An 18,475-nucleotide genomic window follows, 5' to 3' on the forward strand; every position below is an offset into this window, starting at 1 on the left:
GTGCGTGCGTGAAGAAGAAGAAGAAACAGTCTTTATTCATCACGCAACACACCACACTACAACACATGCTTGCACACACACACACACACATGCTTTGATGGTGGCCGGTGAAATGGATTCTCTGCTTTTGACCCATCCTGGGTTGTCCTTCCTCCGGGGGCACAGCCAGGAGCAGTGGGCAGCATACGTAGACGCGCCCGGGGATCAGGTGATAAATGTCCATTGCTGGTCAGACAATGATGGGTGCATGTTTTTGGTGGGGGTCCTTACTGATGGTAGGTGGAGGAAACCCCATGTGAGCACAGGGAGAACATGCAAACTCCACACAGAAAGGCTCTTATTTGGGAGATAACCCGCCGGAGCACGGTGCCAACAGCGCCCCAGGCGGGAATCGAACGCAGGACCTTCTTGCTGTGAGGCAGCAGTGCAATGCACTGCACCACCGTGCCACACGCACAAGGCGTGCGTGCACATCCGGAAATTGTTCACACCCCTTCACTTTCCCCACATTTTGTTATGTAACAGCCTTATTCTAAAATTGATTAAGTTATTTTTTTTCCCTCATCAATCTACACACAATACCCTATAATGACAAAAAGGTTTTTTAGAAATTTTTGCAAATGTATTAAAAATCAAGAAACTGAAATATCGCATGTACATATGTATTAACACCCTTTACTCAGTACTTTGTTGAAGCACCTTTGGCAGCGATGACAGCCTCCAGTCTTCTCTGGAATGATGCTTCAAGCTTGGCACACCTGTATTTGAGGTATTTCTCCCATTCTTCTCTGCAGATCCTCTCAAGCTCTGTCAAGTTAGATGGGGAGCGTCGCTGCACAGCTATTTTCAGGTATTTCAAGAGATGTTCAATCGGGTTCAAGTCTGGGCTCTGGCTGGGCCACTCAAGGACATTCATAGACTTGCCCCGAAGCCCCTCCTTCGTTGTCTTGGCTGTGTGCTTTGGGTCGTTGTCATGTTGGAAGATAAACCTGCGCCCCAGTCTGAGGTTCTGAGCGCTCTGGAGCAGGCTTTCATCAAGGATGTCTCCGTACTTTGCTTCGTTAATCTTTCTCTTGATCCTGACTAGCCTCCCAGTCCCTACCGCTGAAAAACATCCCCACAGCATGATGCTGCCACTACCATGCTTCACCGTAGGGATGGTATTAGCCAGGTGATGATGCCTGGTTTCCTACAGACGTGACGCTTGGCATTCAGGCCAAAGAGTTCAATCTTTGTTTCATCAGACCAGAGAATCTTGTTTATCATGGTCTGAGAGTCCTTTAAGTGCCTTCTGGCAAACTCCAAGCGGGCTGTCATGTGCCTTTACTGAGTATAGGCTTCCATCTGGCTACTCTACCATAACGTCCTGATTGGTCGAGTGCTGCATTGATGGTTGTCCTTCTGGAAGGTTCTCCCATCTCCACAGAGGAATGCTGGAGCTCTGTAAGAGTGACCATCAAGTTATTGGTCACCTTTCTGATCAAGGCCCTTCTCCCCTGATTGCTCAGTTTGGCTGGGTGGCCAGCTCTAGGAAGAGTGCTGGTGATTCCAAACTTCTTCCATTTACGAATGATGGAGACCACTGTGCTCTTTGGGACCTTCAATGCTGCAGACATTTTTTTTGTACCCATCCTCAGATCTGTGCCTCAATACAATCCTGTCTCGGAGGTCTCCAGACAATTCCTTTGACTTGAAGGCTTGGTTTCTGCTCTGACATGCACTATCAACAGTGGGACCTTTATAGAGAGGTGTGTGCCTTTCCAAATCATGTCCAATCAGTTGAATTTACTACAGGTGGACTCCAATCAAGTTGTAGAGACATCTGAAGGATGATCAGTGGAAACAGGATGCTCCTGAGCTCAATTTTGAGTGTCATAGCAAATAGTGTGAATACATATGTACATGTGATATTTCAGTTTTTTATTTTTAATACATTTGCCAAAATTAAAAAAAACAAAACTTTTTCCCTTTGTCATTATGGGGTATTGTGTGTAGATCGATGAGGGAAAAAAAGTAATTTAATCCATTTTGGAATAAGACATAACATACAAACATAACGAAATGTGGGGAAAGTGAAGGGGTGTGAATACTTAAGTGTGTGTGTGTGTGTGTGTGTGTTCTCCATTTTTAAAATGTTTTAGAAAAGTTATAAATGATGCGACCCAACATATTCCAGGCGTATGTATCTTTTAAATACATAGCCCTTCATCGGTTAAAGGAAATGGCCCCAAAAATCCATTCTATGGTGATAACGCTGTCTGTCTGTGTGCGCTTCCAGGGTCACGTGAAGCTCTCCGATTTCGGCCTGTGCACCGGTCTGAAAAGGGCTCACCGTACAGAGTTCTACAAGAACCTCAACCATAGCCTCCCCAGTGACCTCAGTAAGCAAAGTCAGGCAACCATTTTATTCACTTCCTTTTTCCTGTGACCGTAAATGCTATTGTCAATAGAAGCTATGCTACAATGTTAATTATGTGTAGATTATCAAAAAATTTTTTTTATAGTTTCCCAGGCTGTGCTAATAAATGCATATATATGGATGGACCACATTGAATTTATAACTGGGCTCTGTGAAACAGCCTTTCAGAACATGAACTCCAAGAGGAAAGCTGAGACATGGAAGAGGAACAGGAGACAGCTGGTGAGGTTTCAAGTCTTACAACACAACACAACAACATGCTTTAGTCTCTCTAGGGCGATGTGACTTTAATTTTCATGCCTGGTCCCCCCCCCCCCCCGCCCCAATCAGGCCTTTTCTACTGTCGGAACACCAGATTACATCGCCCCTGAAGTCTTCATGCAGAACGGGTACAACAAGCTCTGTGATTGGTGGAGCCTCGGCGTTATTATGTACGAGATGCTGATAGGTAATGGTTTCCACACCCTGAAATTCAGTCCCAAATTTTGTGATGTTTAATTTTCCCCATGCGTGGTTTCTGTGTTCTGCATGTACCACTTATATTTTTTAGTTTTTTATTCATCATGTCTGGTTTCTGCATTCTGCATGTCACTTTTTTATTTTTTATTTTTATTTTTTTTTTGGCATGGATAAGTAAACGTTTAGAAAGCGCCACTCACCCAGTGAATCTCTCCAGCAAATAAGTCACAAGTTACAAGTGAAATTGCAATATAAGTTAGACAGTTGTTTACAGTGTTTATATTCTTCTCAAAATCGTTCAGCCCTATAATGAGTGTTCACCGCAATTGAAGAGAATGTGGCGATTTGAGTTTAAGCCTTATAAACATCGAAACAACATGTACCTGGAAAAACATAAGCATCCAGCCCCCAGAGAGGCTGGGAGCCCACAGAGCAACACCCAGGCACGGCCCCAAGGAGCATGAACCAGTCCCGGAGAGCACAAGGAGACCCTGCACCCCTGAAGCGAACACATACAACCCACCCCGACGTGCAGGCATAAAACGCATCTGTAAGCGCAGGCCACGGGCACTAGGCACGGACCATAGGCGCCAACAGAGAGACACCCCGCCAGAACTGCCCGGCGGGGCCCCCATGACCACCAACAGCGCAAAGGCAAGGCCCGCCATACCGCAACCAGCTAGATGCCCCACCCGGCCACAAGCCGAGTGCGCATGGGGCAGGACACTCCGACGTCACCCCCACGTTAGGGTGGCAAATAGAGCCCCACTGGCACCCGCCGCAGAGAAGCCACGCAGCGGGAGCAAGGCCTCATTGAAAGGCTTTAACTATTTAAATTAAAGATGTACAGTATTTCCTCAAACAATCTTTTCAAGATCCTTTATATAAACAACCGTTTTTATTTTGCTAATTATTTTTTGTTTCAGGCTACCCGCCGTTCTGCTCTGAGACTCCCCAGGAGACTTACAGGAAGGTGATGAACTGGAGGGAGACGCTGACCTTCCCCCCTGAGGTTCCCATCTCCGAGAAGGCTAAAGAGCTGATCCTCAGGTCAGCCTGAGCTGGAGGGTATAGAAATTACCCAAAAAACAAAAACAAATGGTTTTAATGTCGCTGATTCCCCAATGCAACTTAAAAGAGAGAGGTTTTGGTTTTTTTTTTTTCCAACCCTGGTCTTAAATGTTTGATTTAATTTCATTTCTCACTGTTCATAGCACAATTAATGATTTATTGTGCTGCACTTTCTCACTGCCTTAAAAAATGTAAAAATAAATGTAAATGTAAAATCTACATTTTGAAAAGACATTTTCTAATCTTTTTTAGAATAGAAACCTCACATTTCGCTTAAATATAAATCTCTCTCTGAAATGGGAAAAACATAAGAGAACTACACTCGAAAAGTAACAAATGCAACTGAATTCAAATTATAATTAACAATTCGATCAGGACCCAGGAGGCAATAAAGTCAGATTAAAGTCCCTGTAAGGTCAATTCCAATATTTGTTTCTAAACACATCGTACATAGCGGAAAGTAATTGCTGAAAACATGTGAAAAGACTTTGAATGATGCAGTACTGAATTGTGTAGTTTAACTGTTTCTCACCGGTTCCAGATTTTTTGGGCTGGCCTGAAATCATGGCTCGATAATGTAGAGTGGTCATACTTGGCATGGCCCCTTACCTAACACTATATAAGAGTAGAGTGCATTAGCATCAGTGGTTCTTCTGCTCAATCATGAGTTACTACAGCCGACACTAGTTGCTATCAACTGCGGTGCCTTCGTCCCATAAATGCATATTCCCTGGATGCTAGAATGTACAGAACAGAACAGCTTGGTCTCTCTTATGTATAGGGGTGTAACGATTCACTGATACGAATTGGAAACTGTTTTAACGTTAAAGATGCGACTACATTGGTACGCAGACCCTTGGATCGATCTAAATGTACCATGAACCATTTTATGGCCGATTCTAAAGTTACAAATCAGTTGTCTAAAGCTTTGCTGCTAATTCTACTTAAGTATAAACTAAGCAGCTGCGGAAGACTCACTGATCTAAAGTTACAAGTCATGTCTCTCTCTCTCTCTCTCTCTCTCTCTCTCTCTCTCTCTCTCTCTCTCTCCTCTCCTTGAACCGCCCGCAGTAACCAACCAAGGGTCATTCCAATAGTATGTTATATATACAGTATTACTATATCAGAACTACAATATATTAGATATAATTATATCGAAATGCCGTAAAGTAATACAAATACTTGGGATTCCATGGTGTGGGGATAGTGATTTTACCTTTTGCTCGTTACACCAAACCATGCACAACATACTATAAATAGTCACACTGATCCGGGCCCAATCACCTGGACCCAAGACAGGTGTAGCTGCGCTACACTAACCCTAACCCTAACCCACACCACATACCCGACACCAAACTGAGGCCAGGGGGAATCCCTGGCTGAAGCCAACCATCCCAACCCCCAACCAAGCAGAGAAAAAGAAGAGAGAAAAAAGGCCTAGACTCTGACACAGGGTTCCCGTACCTAAAAATACAGACTCTAACACAGGGTTCCCATACCTCAAACCGACAAGAAGGAGAGACAAAACAGAACTGGTCCCCTTCCAGGGGGCCTGGTTCCCCGGAACAGCACGGTCCACCGGCAACCCTCCCCAGGGCGATGGGCTGCTGTGCTGGCTGATGAAGGCATGGCCGGGCTTGGCTGCTTGGCTGCTTGGCGGAGCAGCTAGCTACAAGCGGTTACTTGTGGTGGGCCGGATCCCCTTGTGCTGCTGCTGCCAGTCGGGAGAGGGTTGGTGCTGGGGCCGTCCTTTGACCCGGTGGCTCCAGGACAACCTCGGACAGCCCTTCTGTGTCCCTTCCCCGTACCGGAGAGTCCCTGTTCAGGTGCCATTGTGGCTGATCCGCCACAAGCCCCCCGAGTGGCGTTTTAGAGTCCTCCGGTACAGAGACACAGATTACGGGGAAGATAGCAGTTTATTGTAAACAGGGGGCTAGGTGGAACAAGCCCCAGAGCAGATGGACAGCATGTCATGACAAGGGCTCCTCTCCAGTGTGTGTGTGTGTGGGAGGGGGTGGGAGATTTACCTGTTGCTGTACAGCCAAACTTATCCGGGCCCAATCACCTAGACCCAGGACAGGTGTGGCTGTGCAATCCACATGACATACCCGACACCAAACTGAGGCCAGTCCCTGGCTGAAGCCACCCCCCCCACCAACCAAGCAGAGAAAAAGATAAAAAGGCCTGGACTCTGACAGAGGGTTCCCATACCTAAAAATACAGACTCTGACACAGGGGTACCATACCACACCTGGTCTTTTATGAAATATATCTATTTGAAGGTAAGCAATGCCACTTATAGAATCGGTTGACAGGTACTCAGTTAACGACCTACCTGTTTAACATTACATTAAGAAGACGCTTTTATCCAAAGCGACTTACAATTATTCAAACACCGACGGACGCAGCCATCAGGAGCGATTAGGGGTTAAGTGTCTTGCTCAAGGACACTACAGCATGCCTGCAGGAAGAGCCTGGGATCGAACCAGCAACCTTTAGATTACTAGACGACCAGCTCTACCTCCTGAGCTACCATCCCCGACTGTTCGGACTTACGATCAGCTTTCTGACCAGGTTGTATTGTGCGCTGCGTACATTACCGCGGCGTCTCAGCGTCAAGCATCTCATTGCGTACCACTGGTCTCAGTCTCATTCCCGCAGTCTGTCAGTATTCACTACACCAGCGTTCGCAATTGCCACGTCCCCTTACCGTGAAATAACACGGGTCCTCACTTATCGTCCAATTCACTTAACGACCTGGTGCTAGGAACAGAACTCAGTCGTTCAGTGAGGAGTACCTGTATTTTCACCAGGTACATGTACTAGGAATTTCTTCTGGGGAGTTTTGGTGCACTTCAGTACAGACCATGAGCATTAAAAAAAAAAAAGCTTAACAGTACGGGAAAAAAGGAGATTAAAAATAATAATAAAATAGGATGGAAAAAATACAATTTAAAATATCAAATATATAATCTAATAGTATCTATATAATATATAATCTACATGTATACAAATTGCTAAAAATACAAAACAGAAATTGTCCCATATTTAAGATATACTTACATAGAATTGGCTTATTTTCATTTATAATGGAAAATGAATGTCTACTTTAAACAAATGTTAAGAACTGTATCAGATTGCATTGCACTGAATCGCTCCATATTAAAATGTATCTTCCCTGAATCGTAGCGTAGCCCATGTATTTAGATAGGTATCAGATCATCTTATAAGGGAGAGATGCACACCCCTACTTATTTACATTTCCGTTCTTTTGCTCCGTGCGCTGCTGTGTGTGGGGCCCTGCCCTCGCTCCAGGCAGCAGGGCTCTCCCCGAGCGCACAGCGAGAGGCAGAACAAAGCCCTGCTCACCTCAACAAAATAACCCATTTCTCATGTTCTTTTTTTAACTTCGGAAAAAAATCAAAACAACGAAAAACAGCCCGTTATTGGTTCTCTGATTTTGGATTTGTATATGTACAGTATGTATTGGATTAGTGGTATGACACTTGAGAGAGGCTGCACCTCTCCCACGATTGTGTGTGGTTTCAGCATCTTCAGCGGACACGCCCCCAGCAGCTCAGAGCAGGGGGGCGTGTCCCACAATTTTGAAACCTAATTTTGTGGATTTATTTTATTTTTATTTTTTTATCATTCAAATTTGGCTGGGTGGTTAACACATTTTCTGTGGTGTAACAAACTCAGAAAACATATTTGTTGTTGATTTACAGGGACTTTAAGTTAACTTTACATTAACAATATTAACATTAATTAACATTGCAAATTGATATGCACATTGATATTAGGATTCTTTGTTGTTGAAATAAAATAGTTTTTCAATGTAATGTTGAAACTGAATTATGTCAACACTAGTTGTCCATGCAATCAAACCCATTTATTGGACTAGACTAGGTGACATATTTGTTGTTTGGCCATTGTTCTTCCCAGGTTCTGCTGTGAGGAGGAGCACAGGATCGGGGCCACCAGTGTGGATGACATAAAGAGTAATGCCTTCTTTGAGGGGGTGGACTATGACCATATCAGGTAACATGACGCGACACCACCTATAGTATCTGCATCTCATGTCGGTTACGCACATTTTTGTATTTTTAGTATTTGAGCTTATTGTGCGTATTCACTGGGTGTCATGACATTTCACTGCATATACAGTATGTATGTTTTTATTTTATGTTGTTGCATAATGGTAATGGTTATTTCGGCTGATCGCATGGTCATTGAGTAAAATCATTATGTTCCATAATTTTATGTTTCCGTCTAAATGTAAGAAGTAATCCAAGGCAGCATTAGAAATGCTGCGTTGATTTAAATATGAATTAGGTGCAAATTAACTGCCGAGCAGAATTCTTACAATAAATGTCTCATCTTTCTTTTCACACAAAAAAGACTCAATTGTTAAACACAATTATTCGGATGACACTTATGCGGGTAAACAGTTTTAATCTCTTAATCTTCTTAGTCTTTTTATTTTTATTTATTTTTTGCCAGGGAACGACCTGCCGCCATCCCCATAGAGATAAAAAGCATCGACGACACGTCTAACTTTGACGAGTTCCCCGATTCAGACATCCTCCAGCCCACAGGTAAGAACTATTTCCATTAAAGTGTGTGTGTGTGTGTGTGTGTGTGTGTGTGTGTGTGTGTGTGTGTGTGTGTGTGTGTGTGTGCGTGTGCGTGCGTGATATATGTATTTTTTTAATTATTGTTCTCAAACCGTAACACTCTTTGCCCCCCAGCAGCCCCCGTTGTGTCCAACCAGACCGAGGCCGACCTGAAGAACAAGGACTGGGTCTTCATCAACTACACATACAAACGTTTTGAGGGGCTCACAGCTCGTGGGGCCATCCCCTCCTACATGAAGTCGGGGAAGAGATGAGCGCCCGCTCTCTAAAAAGAGAATGCCAGCAATAAAGTGGCGTCTCTTGACCCCAACAGAGAAATCCACAAAACCCGGCTCCTTAAAGAACTTGGACCCTGATGCCGCCGTAGCTAAGCAAATCCCCAGCCTCTTAACTGCAGACTCATGGAAATTCTCCTCTTGAGGTTGCCAAGAGAACCCGCTGTTTGTTTTTTGTTTTTTTCCTTTTTAAGTTCAAAAGTCAACGAGGAAATACATACATGGATGACGGGAAGTTGCTTTCAAAAAATTTCCCCCTCAGTGCCTCAATTTGTCCAAATCGTTCGAGGTTCCAAATAATAACTCTTGGCTCTTGCTATGTTACGGAACCTTTCTGCCTCTCTTTCAAGCCAGTGGACTGCAATAGGGGCTTTCTTCTCTTTACTTCCAAACACCAGCAGTTTCCCGCAGCGTAGACAGCATAGTCTTAAATCGTGCCATTTGGGGACCAGCAAAGTACTTGCAGTCATCTAAGCATGTCTGCTCTACCAAAGGGCTTTCCTGCTTTGAACTCCTTTTGGATTCTAGGGACATGTTGGAACATGCATTCTTAACTTGAAGAATTTAAACAAACTCTGAAAAGTCAAAATTAGATAAGTTTTTTGTTTTTTAATAAGAGCTCTTTAAAGTAAGTGCTGCTGCTTGGCCATAATTTAGTTTCTAAAATGGCTCTGAACCAAAGCGTTGAATGAAACTTTCTCAATTCGTGTCTATGTATGTCGCTGAATAGTATTCTCTAATAATTGATGCACGTGTTAATAGCAATAATAAAAAAAGACAGCTTTTTAGAATTATGCATTCTATGAATGGGTTCCATTTAGATGTGTGATAGGAATGCTGATAACCTGACTAGATTTGTTTAAATACTATCTTTGTTTTAGACAAGACGTGTTTTTACCTTCAGAGCAATATGAAATTAGGAAACTATACCAGCTGGCAAAACATTTAATATAAGCAGAGAACGAGTCTTTGACCTTGCCATGCCAAGAAATCCACCCCAGAAATGGCTGCTTGCTGCTTCCATCTTTTCCTCATCTTGAACTTTGTGCTTTAAAGACCTGCTATTTTGGAGGGGAAAAAAGCTATTTAGAAACACACTAAAGTTGGGATGTACATGCCTTTCATCTCATGGCTATATCAGAGGTGTTCATTTTCCTCTGTTGTTGAGCTTTCCCTTGTTACGTTTAGCTCATAGCCAGTCAGTACACTTCAAACAAAGTGTGAAAACTAACCCCAAAAAGACTCTCCCCATTTGCTTGTGCATCTGTGATACAACCAACTATATGATTACAGACATGTTCTGAAAATGTCTTTTTGTTGGAGAAAAAGTTGGCACCACATGGGGGCATCAAGTGTTGCATTCACCCAAAAGGCCCCTTCAAAAGCTGCGAGGATGATTTGAATGTAGACAGAGGTCAACTTGGGGGGGGGGGGGGGGTGGACTGTGACGCTGTAATTTCAAAACGTTGGTGTTTTTGAATCTAGCCTGATTGTATAAAATGGGTTTTTGATACTTGGGTGAAATGTTATATCCTCTGCTTATTATTATTATTATTATTATTATTATTATTATTATTATTGTTGTTGTTGTTACTGTTATTATCGGCTACCTTTTATTAAAAAAAAAAAAAAAAAAGTTTGGATTCAGGTAGTATTAAGACATGGTCTCTCATCTTTTAAAGTAAGAAATCATGTTATAATTATACGATGGGGCTAGGTCACAATCCTGTATTTCACTTGTTTTCATTACACAATATGGAGTATTTCCTGTTTTATTTTTACTTTTTTGTGTGTTTCGTTTTTTTTTGCTGTTTGACAATGATTAACCAAATGTATTGACTTGCAAAATTAGGTGAGAAGTCACATTGGAATGAACGCGAATAATGAGCACACTGTAGCTTAGTGAGTCGGTTTTATCAGTTTCAACACACATGAGTTTTAAAGCAACTGAACAAACTGCTGTCTTCAACAAACCGCCCTTTAAAATAAACAACAATGGAAGGCTAGCAGGACCTACTAGTACCCACAATTTGTGGAAAATCACCCCTTGTCCACTTTTAGGGTCACCTCCAATATATTTTGTGTTTTTGAGCTATTACTACTACAACGGTACTTTACAATAAAAAAGATGATTATGTAAGCTGACATGCCATCTTTAAATCCGTTCTGCCTTAGCTGAGTGGCTGCAGCATTTTGACAGGTCTGTTCAGCAGGTCAAGTCAGTTAAACATTTTTTTTGTGGTCGCTACATTTATTTTTCTTTAATTTTCACCATTATTTACGCTAGCTAGCAGCCCAGCATTGGTAAGAATCTGCTTTGCACTCCCAATTTTCTGTTAAGGGGAAACATCCGGAAGTGGTTTTTAAAGGTGTCCAAAGAATCCTCACTGTTGGTTATTTTTTACATTTTTTTCAATCAAGAACCTGTTTTCTCAATCATCGTTAGTTACATATTACTGTTTGTGCATATACAAAATGAAACATTTTCAGTCTAGTTATCTTTTTTACCACTGCTTTAGTTTTGACCTCTTAAAATATTGCTGGTGTTTTCATTTAGTTACGTTCATTTCAGGCTTGTTAAAACAGGTTGCCGCTCAAGTTTGATATCCAAATCACACCTACAACCACATCTCTCTAAACCTATTAAAAAAAGTTATTTGAAGTCTTTATTTACTTTATTTATTTGTTTTAGTCTGGTATGAGGGGTTAATATGGATATGCTTATCATTTATGAGTTGAATGGTGGTAGCAATGCTGACGTGCACTATTATATTCAATCACTTTTTGATAGCAATAAAGGGGTTTTACTTTGAATGTTTTTCTTTGCCTCAAATGCTGTCTGCGAATATAATATTGACTCAAACAAAACGATTCTTCATTCAACAAATACTAGAAGTACTAAAAAAGCAATTTTCAGTTGTCTTATCTGTCACACACAGATCATAATGGTATAAAGGTTAAATCCAATTTGATCATTTGGAGATTGCTGAAGTAGACCCTAATAGCAATGCTACTAAAAGTACTTTTAGTGGCACTTGCGTCACAAGCATGCAATCCTGGCAGCTGATTGTGGGGAAGCAGGGTGGAGGCCTATCACCCCTCCCTGTAAGGTTTAGAATGTACCCTAGATTAGAGTGACTTATTTTCATCATCCTCTGAACATTCAGGGTTGGTTAAAGACTTGAACTTTAATGCATTTCTTTATTGTTATTAATATATCTCTATCTTTTTCCTCCAGCTTTGGATTAGTAACACATTCTTATTTCCCTAGTTAACGTTTCAGGGTCTTGACTAAAGGACTAAATAATAACTAATAACCTTTCATACATGACATGTAACTCAGTGCTTTACATTGAAAGGTGATCAGATAGTAACAAAAGTAAAGCATAATGCATTTACAAAGTCGAATAATAACATTTTTAAAAGAACAAATTAAATACAAAATGTCATTCCATGAAGTCTGGAAATGTACTTGTCATGACGCCCGAAATGCACAAAGTAAACCCATGTACTAACTTTTCTCACCTGCAGTCTTTCATCCTCATTACTGTTTCTTTCTTATCTACTTCCTAAAATCATAGCCTGGATGGTCTCACACACACAGACTTTCTTGCGCCTAGACACACATACACATAAACATTCACCATGGGTTCAAGTGCAAGAGATTTGTCACACACATATACATACGGTCATACATATATGCAGTAAAATGTCATGACACCTGGTGATTACGCACAATAATCTCTAAAAATACAAAAATGTGCATAATCGACATGAAGTGCTCGTGCAGGTGGCTGCAAGGGGCGGTGCCACTTTCACGATTCTGGGTTCTATAATTATATGATAGAATTAATTGTCTGTGTTGTATTAAATATACATTTAAATCCTCCTAAATGAAACTTGCCTTAACTTACCTCCAGTACTTACCTCACAGAGTAGAAGTCATGAAGCTCTCCCGTGGTCTCGGCTGTGATAGGGGTGAAGCCCTGCTCCTCTAGGGGGAGCTCCAGCAGCGCGGCAATGTTGTGACTGAGAAGAAGAGCATTGCCAACACCAACTGTTCTGTGGTCTGCATGCTTGGCAGCTGGGGGCTGACCAGGGGCCTGATGGGGGCACAGAGCTGTCCGGCATAGCGGAGGCAGACCGCTCTGCGCCCATGGCTGATCACTGTAGGTTGGCTTCCACTAGGTACGGGAGGTGGGCGTGCTAAGGCAGAGGGGGAGGGCCCCCCTGTCGGCTGGGCTGGAGTCTTGGTGGCTTACGCCTGCTGACTTAAGGTGTGCTGCGACCTGGCGGGGCGCCGCAGGGTGCTTTCCGGGGCCCCTGGGGGGCCTGCTTGCTGTTGTGGGTGTGGGTTGGGGTGTGGGGGGCAGCGATCGGCCTTTCGCTCATGCTGCACGGCTTCTCTGCGGCAGGCGCCCCGGGTGCTGGGGGTGATGGCGCCTGCACCTGGGGGTTGGTTGTATGTGTGCGCCCCTGGGGTGCGGGGTCTCCTCGTGCTCCCTGGGACTGGGTAATGCTCCTCAGGGCTGGGCGTGGGGGTTTGCTTCATGGCCCTCTGGCTTCTCTGGGGGCCGGGGGGTCTTCTGTGGAACGCAGGGCGGGGTACTCGGGGCTTTCCTGCAGCTGTAGGGTGTCTACAAGGCTGCGGAGTTCGGGGCTTCGGGGCCCTTTCCGCTGCTTGGAGGCACCACGACATAATACTGACCTTCTGCACCAGTACCAATGGGAATAAGTCATGTACACTCACCGGTGGACATCTTACACACACACACACACATACAGGCGGTCCCATTACACACACACGCACACACCACCACACCTGCTTCGAGTGCATCCCAGCACCCTCCTGGTTGCATTCCTCTCCTTTCCTCCCTCATTTACTGCCATAATTATGACAGGAAGAGGCCACGTGTTTTTCAATACATGTTGTCATCCAATGTTTATGTTTTTGTGTAAATGTTGTTTGGTTCTATGTTTATTTGTCTCACCCGTGGTGATTCTCCCCCTCTTGGAGTAGTGATCAGTTGTTTATAGACCCAGACATGATAAATATTTCTCCAAAGAGGGTGGTTCTCTCTAACCAAAAATTGTGCACTCGTCATTTAGTGAGTTATTGCAGCAGTTCTTGATGATTTAAGAATTAATAAAGAGTTGCATTGCAGGTTGAGAACTTGAACTCCACTTGCAGAATAACTCTGTCATAGATGCAATGGCATACAAATATGTATGTTATTTGTATGCCCAGCATGCTGACAGCGCAGGTTAAAAAATAAATTAAAATCAAAAAAAATAAAACAGCCCTGACTCCTTCATCACCTGTTTGGCGGCCAAGGTAGTGCACAGCTTACGACCTTCGCAGAGCCAGAATAAATTAGGGACCTGCCTCTTCTGCTGTAGCAGAACCTCGGGAATAGAATAGCCACCCTCCACTATGGGCATGTCGTTGGGTGTTATCCTGGAAATTGCCCTACGGATTTTCCAGATCAGGTGGACTGAAAGACACTCATGTTGGCTTAGGACAGGGGTCGGCAACCTTCAGCATTAAAAGAGCCATTTGGGCGTGATTCCCACCAAATAAAACCCACCTGGAGCTGCAAAACCTATTTGACCGCTATAATGAAGATAACACCGGATATACAGTATAGTTTTATTACACTTATGCTATGTACTCTATATAAGAATGGTAGTTTGTTGAGTTTATGAGATACAAGAACAACAAACTGATTTTTTTTCTATGCTTGACACAGCAAAACACTGAATTCTTTTGAACTCAAAAAAAAAAGAATACTGGCACCTTTCATTTTTCTTTGAAATGAAATACAAAATGCAGGTCCACTTATTTGTGGATTTGAAAAAATAAATATTCACTTTAATTATAAGGGGCAAAAAAATGTTAGTTTATGTTTTATCACGACTTGTCTGTTTCAGTGTGCCTTCATCCGTGACTATTTCCTCAGTCGCGTGCCACAGTCAACCGTCGACCTGAATATGAAACACAACTACATCAGTTCAGGGTCCGATATAAATATCTATATTTGCAAAATTAATAGCTTGTTTCTCTCACCTACTTAATGCGATTTCTGCCCCTGAACTTTACTGCAGAGCTTCTCCATATCCGGGCTATATGATGTAACTTGAGCTTCACACATTCTGTTAGCTGTCATCAGTGAGTCGCGACCAATTTTTGCTTTTTATGAAGTTCATGGTGGAAAACACTTGCTCGCACAAGTATGTTCATCTAAAGATTGACAGGACCCCAAATGCGTACTTGTTCATGTTCAAATAGGTGTCGGGAATGGCATTCCATGTCTTCATTCCACTCTGCATTCCATGAAACGAACTTTAAGGTTCTATTTTCCTCTGAAACTTTTCTTTTTTTGGATGTATCCATGGTTAGCTTACCGGGGTTCGAGAACTCAAAATAAGTCACCAGCCTGTCGGCAACATGTGATGCACACAAGGTGCGACACATATTTTGATCGACAAAATATTAAAACACGTTTTATTTCAATGTTACAAGATCACTTAAATCTCCAGAATCATAACTATTACATTGAAAAAATTTACTAAATAGAATTAAATTTATTTAAATTAAATAGCCATTATTTATTCACACTATTTTCTTTGCCGACTCCTGGCCTAGGACATTCAATTCGGATAACTGAATGAGCGGTGCTGTCCAATGACCTGGCAGGTGTTTACAGATTGTGTTATTTTCAGAATGAAGAGGGGTTATGACATGGGTGCCAGCATGTATCATGCAGCCGCATCGTGGTTCGACCATGTGCAATCGATTGATTGTGAAGTCATAGATATTTGAGGACCCCACTGTCTTCTATCGGTTGAGCTTGATGCCACAGTATTGGGAGTACTATTGTAGTTTCTTTGTTGTCGATGATGTGTTGATGAAGAAGGACTCTCCGCTGATGCTGACTTGATTATAATATTACGTTTATTACAAGGAACAGCATCAAAACAGACTTGCCATGGATGTCTGGGAAAGAACAGAGGTCAAATGTATTCCCTCCCGAATGGAACTAGGGAGTGTCCTTTATACTTGTACAGAGATAACGTAGCACATCTGATTCCAATCTATGGGTCACACTTCAGCGCCTGACTGACATACATCTAAGCACATTCCACCTCCCTTATCATCGGGGCCCCTGGCAATGGGCTCTTTCTCTTGGGACCCCGGGGCCCTTCTTCACCCCAAACATTCCAGACACCTCATATTTCCCCCCTTCTCGACTACACAAAGTCAGACAGAAGAGAAGAGTAATGAACTTATGATGTTAATTGGCTTAATTGAAATCACATACTAACAAACAAAATGATTATAATATATCCTTCTGACCATGCTAACTCATAGCAATACAGTAAATTTGTGGAGTGTGAGAGCGAAAAACCCATCTGGCAGCTTTCTGAGTACATCCATCAAACAATCTAGACAGGAAAATTCTCTCACGGTCCCTCCAAATCAATAAACAGAAAAAGAAGAATAATTTAGAAAACTGTATAGGATGTTACATATAAATGCATACATTTTGACCTCAGAAATAAATAAACAATTTTCTCGAAAGTCAGGCTGGTCGACCCATCAGAACTTCCAGTGGACCTTTCCCCACCTAACACCAATGTCCCTCAAGACCGCAGAAAAAGAAAAAACCTGAGGTCCCAATGTATTCACTTCACACTGTTATAGAAACCTTAAAGAAACAATACTAAATCAAAGTAATATGTCTTGCAAAAAATATCTAGTGTAGAGTACAGAATATTCATCAATAATACAGGTTACATTGTAATAAACAAACTCCAATATTAGAAAAACATGCATAACACGTATGTATGTATTGAACTGTTGCTTTTTAACACCATCAACTTTTAATGATATTTCACTCGACACCCCTGATCATGAGGTCCTCATTCAGGGTCCGCCGTCCATTTTCATCAACTATTTTTGAATGTCCATGTTTGAGTGTTCAAGTCCATTAGGCTGTTAGGATCTCTGGACACAGCCACCCTCTGACTGGTCCTGAAAGAAAAAATCACCAGCCAGTATCTTACACAAACATGAAATACAGTATAATAATTTCACTTTTGCATTATACTTTAACATTATTCCAATATATGATTAACATTTTCCAAGTCCCCCCTTTGTCCATACATTTTCCCAGGCGAAAATAGTATTGAGTCTATGACGGAATCAGATATTCAGAATGGATATTTCTCTACTAGTGTTAGCTCCTCCTTCATCACTATTTCCTCCTCAACTTCACTGACGTCATTACCACCCAATAGTGGCATCTGAACATTTTCTCCCGGCATTACAACTCCTACCCATCTCAATATCATGGCCTTAGCAAAGGTCAACAACACCGTACAAAAACAAAACATTACACACAGTGATAGAAGAGCAGCACCCAGAATTTGAACTACTATGGCTAGTGGTCCTAATTTATCTTGCAACCAAGCATTAGCTGACCACCCAGCTCCTTCTGATGGCCCAAATGCATCCCTTATAAGTTTCAACGCATCAATGACATTATTCATGTTATCGGCGACATCAGGGATCAACGTATTACAGACATCTCCAGTTAGATTTAAAGCCATGCAGAGGCCACCTTGTTTGGCCAAAATATAATCAAGAGCCATGTCGTGTATCAGCAACGTCAACCTCTTATGGTCTCATTTGCAAAACCTTGTAGGGTATATGTGATATTTTCAATATGATCAGCTAAGAATGTGACCCCATACCATGGAAACAATTTTATGGCCCATTTTTCTCCTAAAGATATCCTCCAATGATAAGAGTCCAAATTTTGAAACTGTTTCAAGTCTCTTTTCTTGCTACTTTCAGCAGTCTTTGTAGAGTTACCCTCATCTGGCTCTTGTCCCTTCCGGATAACAAAAACATCATAAGGAAGTTTCAACTGTGCCATATAGCAACATCCAATCCACCCAGATGGCAGAAATAAGTATTCTTTATCATTACATACCCACCAAATATCTTTAAATGTTCCTATCAGTCACATTACCCGGTAAAGTTGGATTCTTTATGCTTAAAGTTATACTCTGTCGAGTATGTGGTGCATGAAAGGTCACTGTATATGTGTCACCAACCGTCCTTTGTACAATTTGTCCAAATTGCATCATGTAGCTTTCACATTCTGATATTTCTATTAACATACCATCTCCACCATGAGTATAATTTGAACAAAAACAAGCTCTACCTTTCGCAGTCGTCACTTCCATAGCAGGTATTGCTGTTCTAATATCTTCATAGTTATCAAGAAGATTTAAATATGATAATTCTTTCAACCAGGAACACCTACTTCCAAGTCTAAATAGATGGACCGACACAGCCATCCATATTTCATTCGCTGCTTGTTGTTTGAATAGCAGCCACGATAACGCATTACTTTGACATTCAGGCGTCAAAGGTTCCGGTACCGTCTCTAGAATTGGAGGCCATGTGCCCGGAGCTGGAACTCTCACCACACACGGACAATTCTAATTAGTAGTCATTCTAATGGAGTGAGTTATCTGTTGGAACCACAGATTTCTATTTGCCCACGGGTCTGCTATATGCAGCACCGAGGAATCAAACCCAT

At 42.2% G+C, this 18,475-nt stretch overlaps 1 protein-coding gene across 5 annotated transcripts in view; it reads left to right on the forward strand.

Annotated features, from left to right (window-relative positions):
* Positions 1-11,675, forward strand: part of LOC307241076 (serine/threonine-protein kinase 38) — a 28,001-nt gene extending 16,326 nt beyond the window's left edge. Inside the window, exons 7-14 of one of the 5 annotated variants that reach the window (XM_080015070.1) lie at positions 795-850; positions 2,279-2,390; positions 2,580-2,641; positions 2,750-2,867; positions 3,805-3,928; positions 7,895-7,990; positions 8,453-8,547; positions 8,701-11,675. In XM_080015070.1, coding sequence (XP_079871196.1) covers positions 795-850; positions 2,279-2,390; positions 2,580-2,641; positions 2,750-2,867; positions 3,805-3,928; positions 7,895-7,990; positions 8,453-8,547; positions 8,701-8,840 — 803 coding nt within the window. In that variant the 3' untranslated portion in view covers positions 8,841-11,675. The remainder of the gene's footprint in view (positions 1-794; positions 851-2,278; positions 2,391-2,579; positions 2,642-2,749; positions 2,868-3,804; positions 3,929-7,894; positions 7,991-8,452; positions 8,548-8,700) is intronic. The other 4 variants (XM_080015066.1, XM_080015067.1, XM_080015068.1 and 1 more) reach the window with 4 other exon arrangements.
* Positions 11,676-18,475: the final 6,800 nt, after the last annotated feature.

Source organism: Zeus faber, assembly GCF_960531495.2.
Source record: "Zeus faber genome assembly, chromosome: 15".
NCBI classification, from domain to species: domain Eukaryota; kingdom Metazoa; phylum Chordata; class Actinopteri; order Zeiformes; family Zeidae; genus Zeus; species Zeus faber.